At 35.4% G+C, this 12,614-nt stretch overlaps 1 protein-coding gene across 5 annotated transcripts in view; it reads left to right on the top strand.

The window, feature by feature from the left end:
- Positions 1-12,614, top strand: part of LOC145687930 (solute carrier family 41 member 1-like) — a 191,119-nt gene that overhangs the window by 130,306 nt on the left and 48,199 nt on the right. Inside the window, exon 1 of one of the 5 annotated variants that reach the window (XM_081761498.1) lies at positions 5,381-5,510. The exons of the other annotated variants lie outside the window; for them this stretch is intronic. Within the exon in view, the coding sequence (XP_081617624.1) occupies positions 5,507-5,510 (4 nt within the window). The 5' untranslated portion in view covers positions 5,381-5,506. Of the gene's footprint in view, positions 1-5,380; positions 5,511-12,614 lie in introns of those variants that run through there. 5 annotated transcript variants of the gene reach the window in all.

Below are 12,614 nucleotides of genomic sequence, written 5' to 3'. Positions count from 1 at the left end.
GAATTTTGTCTCTACTTCTACCTATCTGTCGAAACAAAAACTGGTGAAAATCTACGATTTTTCGATTACAACACAGATCGCATAATGGATAAAACGGAAATAGATAGCAACAAGTAATTTCTAGATATGAATTAAGTACCGCAAGAATATGGTTCACCTCTGATTTTATTTCTTTATTGCAACACAAAATGATATACGTCAATAACAGTTCCTACTTCAGTGTTAATCTCTACCGACCAAAACCAGTAAAAGATAGCGAGTTCTGGCTTTCTGAAATGGATTCAACAACCAAAAAAACAAGTTTTATCTTTGATCTTATTGCTTTATTACAAACTGTAGTTGTAAATGTACTACTTCAAGTTTGAGTATTGAAAACTGAAATGAAATCTTTCAGTTTTACGTCCCACGCTTATGATGGTTAGGCTAAAGGAGACGGTGATGATGAGAAATGAATGAAATGGCCCTCTACCTCTGAGCCAACGCGCCTCCTAGTTTGAGTATTGAATTTGCGTAGTTTGAAAATTACCATAGTTTCACACTAAAACGAAACTTTATTATTAATTTTATTATTATTATTATTATTATTATTATTATTATTATTATTATTATTATTATTATTATTATTATTATTATTATTATTATTATTATTATTATTATTATTAATATTATTATTAAGGACCAGGTGTTCAGTAAAATTTCTAGTTCTCAGTACTGGAGATGTGATAAAAATGAAGACACTTAAGTTCGTTTGGGGAATCTATGCTCCAATTTCAGGAAAATTAATTTTTCTTATAACTAATTCTATGGCCTATGAAACTCGAATTTTCAATGCTAAATTCACAAAAATGTATCCATTTACTTCTGCCCTTAGCTAAATTGATCTAGTTTCTTTGTTTTTAATTCTGCGAGATCCATTTTAATATTGTCCTCTCACCTGGATCTCGATTTTCTTAAAGACCTTTTCTACCAGTTGAGCTTCGAGTTAAAATTTTGAAAGCGACCCTACACGACCTGCCCCCTGAGCCTCCAAGATTTAACAACAATGTTAGTTAAAGGGTGCAGTTCCTCTTGACAAAGTTTCCGCCATTCCTGCTTTCTAATTCCCATCCCACTTGGGACCGAATATTTGCCTCAGGATATTATTTTCAAATACTTTCAGTCTATTTCCTTTCCTCAAAGTAAGTGACCATGTTTTGCAACCATACAACACAACAGGCATATTTATCGTTTTACATATTTTAAGCTTTAAATTCTTCGACAATATTCGCGAAGACAAAATGGTTTGAGCTGAATAATAACACAAATTCCCTGCTTTCAGTCGATATTTAATTTCTCCGTAGATATATCTTTTGTCTGGTGATGTTTATTCTAGATATTTGAAGCTATCCACTTTGTCGAAAGTGTTTCTTGGTATTTTAACTTATCCATAATTTGCAGTATTACGTTCACGGCGAATTTCTATGTACGCAGTTTTCTTTGCATTTACGGTACTTCAAACCCGTAAAACCTCTGTATTTCTTTCTATTATCTTCATATAATTTCTTATCAAGATTGGTATTATCAGCATAAGTCATAACCTGGTGAGTGCCATTCAGTTCCAGGTGCTGGTTGCTATCTTTAATTTTCCTTATAGCGTATTCTAGAACAACACTGAATAATGGTAACAGGACACCTCCTTGTTGCAGACCATTTTCAACGTGAGTGTTCATGGGCAAGTATTACTCTATTCAAACTTACTATGGGTTTCATTTATACACATACAGGGTGCATCAAAAGAACTTTATAACTGTGAAAACTCATATTGAGTTACTCATTTATCTTACAGACATGCTTTTGGTGTCATTTTGTAGCAAAATACATCAAGTTTTGACTCACGTAGTACACTAGTTCAGAAACAACCCACCGCAAGCGCTACCGGCAGTTGCAGCAAAGATGGCTGCCTTTACTGGTCCCGAACATGCTAGCTGTATGTTTTGGTTGGAAGAATCCAAGTCTGTGACAACTTTGCAACGTTCATACAAAGGGTGGTAAAGACACTCCCAGTAGGTCTACTATTTATCAGTGGCATAAATGTTTTATTGAATTGGATGTTCGGTAAGACATAACGAATCTTTAGGTCGTCCCCGTACGTCTGAAGACGTTGTAAATCAAGTGAGACTTCAGATGGGACGTGTGCTACATTACCAATGAAAGCCATATTAGGTATAAGGTAAAAAAAAAAAAAAAAAAAAAAAAAAAAAAAAAAAAAAAAACTTGATGTATTTTGCTACAAAATGACACCAAAACCATGTCTGTAAGCTAAATAAATAAATCAATAAGAGTTTTCAAAATTACAAAGTCCTTTTTGATACGCCCTGTATTTATTAATCTAACTACCATTTATTTTGATGTATCAAGTTCGGTGAGAATATTATATAATAGTTCTCTTCTAATCAAGTCGTAAGTCTTTCTGAAATCAATCATAAAATTATTGATGTACTTGAGCGTTGTATTCCCATTTCTTTTCGAGTATTCGGCGAATGGTAAATATCTGGCCAATAGTAGTGGATCAATTTCGCCTAAATCCGCACTGATAATCCAGAATAATTTATTCAGCGTATTAGCTCAATCTTGCATGTGTCAGTTAGAGAGGATTTTATAGGACGTTGACACGAGAGAGATATTTACAGTCAGTTACAGTAATTAACACAGTAACTCGAAACTATTACAGTCATTTTTGTTCCCGTTCTTGTAAATTGAAGCAATGATTGATCCTTTCCACTCTTGTAGCAATTTCTGCTTGTTTCTGTTGAGAAAACTGAGTTTGTGTGTGTCGTTCTACATTATTTTTTCTTGCACACTACTAGGGTCCATCATTCTCAGATGCTTACTTAATTTTTTTCGAATGTATTAGAACGACATCAGGAAGTTTTACGGCAATTCATTAAAAATGAATGTTAATGTTTTTCTATCTTCAGAATGGCAGTTGTTTACCGACCAATGTTATACCTGACCTTCAACCTTTTCCAATGGGAGGTTAGAAGATTTGTTCTCACTGTAGCCAGGATGAAATTAAGAAATACAATATTTAAATAATAATAATAATAATAATAATAATAATAATAATAATAATAATAATAATAATAATAATAATAATAATAATAATAATAATTTAACGCCGTATACTTACAGTAAGTCCAATAGCGATATAATAGACCTCCTCTGCCTCCAATAACTCGAATAATTGTGTAAGTAGAGCATGTTTTTCTGCACGAAATACAAGAAAGAACTTTCCGAAACCATAACTAAAGGTTTTTAGGATCACAAAAGATATAGGGCCTTATGCAGAGTCGTTTTGACGTATGATTAGAGTCATACTAAAGGCCTGACTACTGCAGGAAACATATGTTAGTCGAACTCTTTAGTATGGCACTAATAACGCGTCAAAACGACTCTGCATAAGGCCCAATATTTCTACCTGAAATTTAAGCTTAGAAAATGGCTGACTGGTCCACCTATTCCATAGTATTGTGAGTTAGATGGACCATGCACTGTGGGAGTGATGGACCTTATGCAGAACCTAAACAATAAATAAATAAATAAATAAAGTGGAACAGTTTTGTCTTTAAATACATTATATTAATAAAGCACATATTATATAGCTACCAAGTTTTTTTTTTTTGTGAAATCTAATATTGATCATATATTATCTAATATTGATTAAACTAATATAAAAACATAGAAAATCTAAAATGAACTATATTTTTTTGACATCAAATATAGAGAAGAAACATTTGTGAATGGCAAAATTACATAAGCTTCATGTTTTAAGGGGAAAAATGAGTGCCAGTAATTACATTGTACCGTTCATTGCATCTTGTTTTGTATATTTAGAAACTTTACCACGCAAATTAAAACATTCTAATATTTCCTATGTAGTGCATCTCCTCCCTTAGGATACTCTGCTCCTCCCTTAGGATACTCATTTTAACAAAAGTAATATTACAGAAACTTAGGCTAGGCAAGCATCAAGTTAGTTGCAAAACAAATAATCAAAATCGGGCTAGGACGAGTTGAAGGACAAATATCATTACACTTATTTATATATACATAGTCACTTTGTATTTATTAACCACCTATTAACCTCTATTCAGTAGTGGGGCCGCGGTGGATCAGTGGTAGAGCGTTCACAGGGGATGCAGGGGGTCCTGGGTTCGATCCCAGCTCGCACCAAGTGAATTTTTGTGGTGGACAAACACCGTGTGCGTGGATTTTCTAGGGGTTTTCTCGTTTGCTCCCACTTTCTTCATTTCATTCATTTCTCATCATCACCGTCTCCTTTAGCCTAATCGTGGGACGTAAAACTTATAATTTATTTTTTTTTCTCCCGCGAAGGTAGTGCATCATCTATGCCAAGAAAAAGAGGTAAGAAGGATAATTTACTCGTAGTTGTTGAGCGCGGAAATCTTCTTTGTTTTTATTAACATATTCTTTTATGATGAAATGCGCTAATAAAAAGACAAAACCGAAGAAATCTACATCAAGAACGTTGAATATTGCATTTTAAAAATGTGGTAAAAAAAGTTATGACCTACATGAAATCAAAAATTTAGTCTACTAAAGAAATATATGGACTTCAGCTTCAGGAAAACACACACCACCTTATGCAGAGTCGTTTTGACGTATGATTAGCGTCATACTAAAGAGCTGACTACTGCAGGAAACATATGTTAGTGGAACTCTTTAGTATAAGGCACTAATCACTCGTCAGAACGACTCTGCATAAGGTCCACAATGTCTATCATAGTCCGCCATGACACTACACTAATATTTACTCTGCACTCTGGTGGATAGTTTACAAATTATAGCTCTGGTTTGTCTCACCCAGGGGGTTCATCTCTACCGAAGTTACCCTATGTCCTTTGAGCTAAATGACACGCCTGATTTAAAAGGGCAAATGATTATGAAGGAATTGGTGTAATGAGAAGGTGGAAGGAAACAGGAGATCCCACAAACAAAATGTTGCTCACCACAAACTTACATGGTCTGCTTGAGATCGAATCAGGAACCCCTAGCAATAGAGGTGAACACTCTACCACTAAGTCAAAGTGCATATATAAGCCGAATAAATTTTTCCAATCAAATGTATCCATAAGCAAAAAGTAAGAACATGCCTAAAGCTATCTTCGTTGCGCCGTGAGGCCATCTCCAACTTTTACCTTAATCCACTTAAAATGTGCTTGTCATGTCATTGAATGTGATACCTGGTAATCAATTGTTGCCCGCAAGGTACCAATCATTTATGCTTGCAAATTGTCCTTTTAGTTATCTTTTAAGCCGAAGGTCTCGGACATTCTAAATGTTAGAATTAATGTAGGTCATGTATGTTGTGAGGTATACTCTCTGAAGTCTGTTTTAATTTAGTACAGGGAAAGATGTTCCGTTAGTTGCACTTGAAACATTCCTATGTGTGTTGTGGCACGTGAGTGCATTTTGTAAGCGTCTTGAATATGTGGAATTTGCAATTATGCGTAAGTATTCACAAATTTTATTTACATACGTCTGCTGTATAAGTTTTTTCTTCTTTTTCTTTTTTTAAATACGCGTATGTTACCACAAAATTAGTTATTATATTCTACCGCGTAGCCGCATGGTGGAAGTGCGTGCTTTAGTGCGCGTGGTCCTGGGTTTAATTTAGATTTAAATGGTCCCTTCGATGTCGTGAGACAATTGGAAAGCTATCTTAATTAAAAGATAGCTTTCGTAAACGTCGGTGAAGTGTATATAGAAATAATAGTAGTAAGAGACAATCAGCTGACCACACAGCACCCAAGTATAAATTATTTGACCGACAATAGCACGTCACAATGGAAGTTTTTTTTTTTTTTTTTTTTTTGCGTTTTAAAACAACGAGATTATTTAACATTTCTTTGCTTTGACTGCAAGGAAAATCTTCCCAGGAAATAACAAATGCAACAATTGCACTACGCTGCAGCAGAAAGAAAGAAAGCCAAACGAACTGAAATGCAGTACAGGAATGATACTAAGTTTTACGTCCTACGGTTATGCCGGCTAGACCAAAGGAGACGGTGATGATGGAAAATGAATGAAATGGTGGAATGAAGAAAGTGGAAGCAAACGGGAGAACTCCAAAAAAAAAAAAAAAAAAAAACCTACGCACACGATTCACCACAAATATCCCTTGGAGTGATCGGGAATCGAAGCAAGTACCCCACGCACCAGACGTGAACGCTGAACCCACCGCGGCCCCACTACTGAATATAGGTTAATAAGTGGTTAATAAATACAAAGTGACTACGTATATATAAATAAGTGTAGTGATATTTGTCCTTCAACTCCTCCTGGCCATTTTTTTTTTTTTTTTTTTTTTTTTTTGCAACTAACTTGATGCTTGCCTAGCCTAAGTTTCGGTCATATACCCTATTACTTTTGTTAAAATGAGTATCGTAAAGGTTCACAATTTATGTAAATAATTGAGTATCTCGCGCCCTCTCAACTTAGAAAGATGAAACTTGACATATAAATTGTTCAATTACAATAAGCGGATTCGTGTCCAACGTTTTTAAACATTCCCATTTTAAGGGAGGCTAGGGGGGTATCTTCTATATATTTAAAAATGAATGAAACTATGTTTATTCACGAACTTTACCTAGACTGCTGGACCGATTTTGAAGATTATCGGTAGGTGACAGGACCATAGTATAACCTTATAGGTTTTTGTCACATTACTGTGATCAAAATGCGTATCCTTAGGAGTGAGTGAAAGGGGGTTAAAATTGACTATCTCACTATCTTCTCAATAGGAAGATGAAACTTGGTATATAAATTCTTCATTAAAATAATACGACCCCTGATTCAGCGTTTCTGAAAGTTACCGTTTCAAGAAGGAAGGGCTATTTGATAAGATCGTTACAGACACACACACACACACACACACGCATATATATATATATATATATATATATATATATATATATATATATATATATATATATATATATATATATATATATATATATATATAACCGACCGATTTTAATTATATTTTTGGTATGTGATTAGAACATAGCCAGCTTGTGTTTTTGAAATTACCGTTTTAAGGAGGACTAGGGGCCATCTTCTACATATTTAAAAATTAATTTAAAGATGTTCGCCCGCAAACTTCTCATAGATTGTTGGAACGATTTTTTTTTTTTTGGTACATAACTGGACCATAGCCTAACTTGGGCTTCTGTGATGTTACATTTGTTAAAATGTGTATCCTAAGAGGGGAGAGGAGATTCAAACTTTATGGGGAAATTTGAGTATCTCACGATACTATCAACTCACAAACTTGTCAAAATAATACAAAACGTTCGGTAATAATGTCCAATGCATGAGATGAATAGTGACACTGCCGATACCGTTTAAGTACAAATTTACCTCCGATGCATTTCCTAAGGGGAGAATGGGAATCAAATATTTTATATAAACATATTCTCCCCGTATGGAAACGGACATTTCAGATAATATATATATATATATATATATATATATATATATATATATATATATATATATATATATATATATATATATATATATATATATGCTACTATTTTATAAAAGAGTAGAAGTGGGTAGTTCATCATCTTCTAGGCTACACTACTACAGGTAGAAACCTGAAATTTAAAGAGACTACTCCTTTTGTTACAAAAGTATGGGATAAGGAAGGATTTTTTTTAGAAATACCTATCCTAAGATGAGTAATGGAGAGATTCAAAATTAACCTCAAGAATAGGGTATCTCACGAATTTCTTTGTATTAGAGAGATGAAACGGTAATTTCTTTGTATTAGAGAGAAGAAACTCGGCATATGAACTCTTCATTAAAATTAAGGAAACAAATGTTTTAGCGTTTTCAAAATTTCTGCTTTAAAGAGAGAAGGGGACATTTATAAAATATTCAAATTTCTCTTTGTTTAATTACAAAGTGCAGAGTATGAAGATTTGCTGAGCTTCATCGTGGCTAAGCAGTAAGCGTAAGCGTAAAAGCGTGGAAGATTCGGGTTGACTTCGTGGAGGGAGCTCATGTGGTTTGGATCCTATGTTAAGCTGTAGCCCCACGTCTCATATAGCCTCGTTACTGAAAGGGACGCAAAAGTCAAAGTGAACCAAGCCAATGAAGATTTGTTTAAATCAGAGATCAATCCAGTATACAGAGTTTCCATCAAAAGTATGCAAGATAAAACAGAAATAAATTTCGATTATACTGAAATTTCTCTTTATTTATTCACAAAGTGTTCAATGTAGGGATTCGCTTAACGTTTCGTTTGTCGCAATATTTAGGAGTCTTAGTTTCGCACTGTGAAACGATACTTACTTATTTCATTGATATACTTTCGATATACGAGGAATGATCAGAAAGTAAGATTGCAGTGAAACCTTATTTCATACAACCAATACAGCCAACAGAAAGTACATACATTCGGTTATTTTTCGACATAGTCTCCATATTTGTTGAGGCATTTGTAGGATGAGTTTGAAAATTCCCTCCTGATAAAAAAAATCCTGTCCTTGCGTGTTCAGCCACGTTGTCACGAAGTGTTTCACCTCCTAGTCTGAAGCGAAGCGATGGCCTCCTAGGTGCTCCTTCAAGTGCGGGAACAGGTGAAAGTCAGCTGAAGTCGGCCTGAAACAGCTGAATCAGCTCCTCCGCGCGAGCTGTGCTCAAATATGTTGATGCCATGCTGGGTCAGACACAACGCTCCTCGTTAGTGACGTTTTCTCTACCAGCCGCAAACTTTCGACACCATTCTGCGACATGTTCACGAGACATTACAGTCTCTTCGTAAACCTCTACCAGCTGCCGGTGAATTTCAGCCGCGGTTACATGTTTCGCCCCACAGAAATCGAAGAACTGAGCAAACTTCTTCGCGAGACCAGTTTTCCAAACGAAACGCCATTTGTGTTTATCTACGACTAGCGCCGCAGGTGGTCGGTGGATAAAACTCTGCACAGTTGCCAACTCCATATATTAAAATTACCGCACATTTCTCATCCCTCTATAACAGTCGAAATTTAAAAAATATCGGCCTTGTAAACTTAGTTTCTGAATCTCCCTCGTGTTAAGAACGGCTTCAGTATTAGATAATTGGCATTTGTCACATAAGGATTTTTTTTATCGATTACCACTTACGGTATAGTAGAGTTGAAATTTTTTTTATCAGCAGTAGAACTGTTAAAATTGAATTAGGGGCACGTGCAGACTGTCAACGAGTAAAATGCTTCCACGTTGTAAAGAAAAATGAAATGAAATGAAATCTTCAAGTTTTACGTGCCATGGTTATGCCGGTTAGGCTAAAGGAGACGGTGATGATGAGAGATGAGTGAAATGGTGGAATGAAGAAAGTGGGAGAACCCCGAGAAAACCCACGAGCACGGTGTTTTTCCACCACAAAGTCCACATGGCGCGAGCTGGGATCGAACCAGGGACCACAAGTACTGGAGGAGACCACTAAGCCACCGCGCCCCCCACGTTGTAAAGAGTTGGTCACTCCATTGTCACAAGGATAACTGACTTGCTTTTCTCTTCAATAATGCCACTCGTAAGTCTGGTTCAACCTTCAAATTAAAACAAAAAAAAAAGTTGATTTTATTAGTGTACAAACTATAAGTGGAATCAGGTAGAGTATGATTCTTCAAATCAGTTTAAAATCAAACATTTACCAAACAAACAAAAAGTTAAACATCAAATAGTGTATATTTCTGTACCAACTGAGTTATCAGAACAGGACTTCTATAAATTATTGACATCATTAGCTATTGAATGTTTGATGTCAACATAAAAAAAAAATAGAAACAATTCAGTATTAATTACATTTATATAAAGTGTATAACAAGTTTCAAATTTGAATGTCATAGTCATGTCCTTGTATGAATTGTATAAAGGAAAATTATATTTTGCTTTGGAAGTAGATTTTGAATGTGTCAGTCAACTTCAGACCATTTGTTCCTTCCGTAGTTTATTATCAAGAAAGGAAATGTTTACGTGCTTTTAAAATCTGATCTATAACCGCTGACTTGTGCGATATATCTTAGTCTCTTCCTTAGGAGATTACCTCTTTCTGACGGCCATCAAAACTTCTAATTAGGTTCAATGGGCGAATAGCATTATTAGTATCCTATACCAGTTTCAGGCCACTTGCCCCAAAACTGATGAATAATAACCAAGGTTGCCGATTTTTGATAGTAAAAAATCGGAACACCCTTCCTGCTACAGATACATCTAATACGCATTATATGCATGTAAATATATAAAGTAGAAAAACACTGCTTTACTTCGTTTTTACATGATTCTTTGAGTTTTACGTCCCATGGTTATGCCGGCTACGCTAAAAGAGACGGTGATGATTAGAAATGAATGAAATGGTTGAATGAAGAAAGTGGGAGAAAACGGAAGAAGCCCGGAAGAACCCCAAGGAAACCCACACACACGGTGTTTGTCCATTACAAAGTCCACTTTGCGCGAGCTGGGATCGAATCAGGGACCCTACGCACCGGAGGTGAACGCCCTACCACTGAGCCACCGTGCCCCCTGAAACATTATGGTTATGTGCATATAGATTTATAAAGTAGGAAAGCACTGCTTTACTTTGTTTTTATATGATTCTTGTTTAAGTGTATACCGTACTCAACTTTTACTGCCAGCAACTGCTCTTTGATTTCGCATAAATCCTTTTAAAAATTGTCATTTTAGAATTTTAGAATAATAACGACGTATACTCCAATTATAAGCTTTAGATACGAAGACCTTAGCAGTATATAAAGCTCAGTACTGTTTGTATTTGAACTGGAATTTCACTCTTATGAAGTGTAATGGATTGGAGTTTAATTGTAGTTTAGTGGAAAAGGGTGAAGTAATTTTCTTCGAAGTGGTGAGGATATTAAAGGAATGAAATCATCTGCCAATGTGCTTTTGTAATTGCGATTCAAATTGTCGTGATTGTAACGAGGATAGTTGTGTGTTTACATTTGCTGATTTAGGAGATTTTAAGTTCTGTATGAATATTTGGAGCGAAAACTCTCGTGTAGTAAAGAATAATAAATAAAAGTCTGAGCTGAAGTTATAGATGGAAGTTAATACATTATTGAATTCTGTTAAGATCGCTTCTGATTACAGTTAACTAAGGTGAATTACTCATGCCAGTTCTATCATTTGCTTAATTCGTGGGTAACAAAAATTTGCGCCTCTTAAATTGCAGTGGTCAACCCTAGGAAGTTCAGTTTATGTAAATCAAAATAAGTTAATTGTTAAATGTCGGGTTGGTTGGTTGGAAATGAATGGATCTTAATGTGGATTTAGACGTCTTGTGGCCTTAGACATTTCCTAGCTTGATTCTCTCTCTCTTAAATACAACAATATTATACTTTGCTTAGCTCTTGATTATTCCTTCATTCGTCAACGTTCGTTTACTCGTTCTCCCCGATTCTTTTCCATTCTCCGTTAACGCAGTTCCAACAGTGGCAAAGATTCATTGCTCTCACTACAAATGACTCATGTTTCAAATTTACGAATAACACTGTTCAACCTTAAATAACTAAACGTGAAACCGTTCTCTACTTCGCCTCATCTCAACCATAGGTTGGTGGGCAATATGGAAATTTTGAAACTTTTCTTTCCTTTGGGAGAGCTATTTTATACTTTGATAAGGTATCTTCTTCGTAACTGCATCTAGATATTCTACCCTTGGTCTTTCTCTTTCTGGTTTTCCTTCTGCCTTGCCCTCTATCAACACAGTGATCCAATCGGAGTGTCGAATAAGATAGTCAAGCATGCTGTTTCTTCTTTTTCCTATTATCTTCATGATCTGTCGTCCCTCGTTAGCTTCCTTTAGTATGTCTTCATTTCTTTTCCTTTCGGTCCATGATATGAGCAGCATTGTGCACCAACACCACATTTCAAATGCTTCCAACTTGGATATTTCAGCTTTTCTCAATGTCCACGTCTCTGATCAGTAAAGCGCCTCGCTCCATACCACGGTCTTAATAAATCGTTTTCGAACGTCCAACGACACATTTCTTGATGTTAGCAGTCCTCTTTTCCTATTGAATGCTTGTTTACCCTGTGGTATTCTGGAACTTACGTCTTTTTCACTTCTTCCGTCCGAGGATATTAGATTTCTTAAATAGGGGAACGTCTTAACGTCTTCGATTTTCTCTCCATCTAGCTTCACGTTTGCCCCTTCCTGTCCTGCTCTTCTGCACTTTATCACGTTGATTTTCTTCTTATTTATCTTCATTTTGCATTTTTTTTCAATTGATCGTTCAAGTTTGAAAGTGCTTCCTGAAAGTCTTTTTCGTTCTCTGCTATCAGTGCTATGTCATCAGCAAACCTAATTGCGCTGAAAACCTGACCATTTATTTTTACGCCTTTCTCGTTTTATCAAAGAATTGCTTCATAGCCTCTTCTATATAGACGTTGAACAGAAGAGGCGAGAGTCTATATCCTTGCCTTTTTTTTTTAGTAAAACCATTAAAATTTACAATTTTCTTTTAGGAATCGAAGCAGCAAAAAATGATTCAATATCATTCTTCTTTCAAGGCTATTAATAACCAAAACATCGAAACGACCAG

The sequence above is a fragment of the Thermobia domestica genome, chromosome 6 (assembly GCF_964235325.1).
Source record: "Thermobia domestica chromosome 6, izTheDome1.hap1.1, whole genome shotgun sequence".
Taxonomy (NCBI): Eukaryota; Metazoa; Arthropoda; class Insecta; order Zygentoma; family Lepismatidae; genus Thermobia; species Thermobia domestica.
This window is presented reverse-complemented; position numbering and strand designations above follow the sequence as displayed.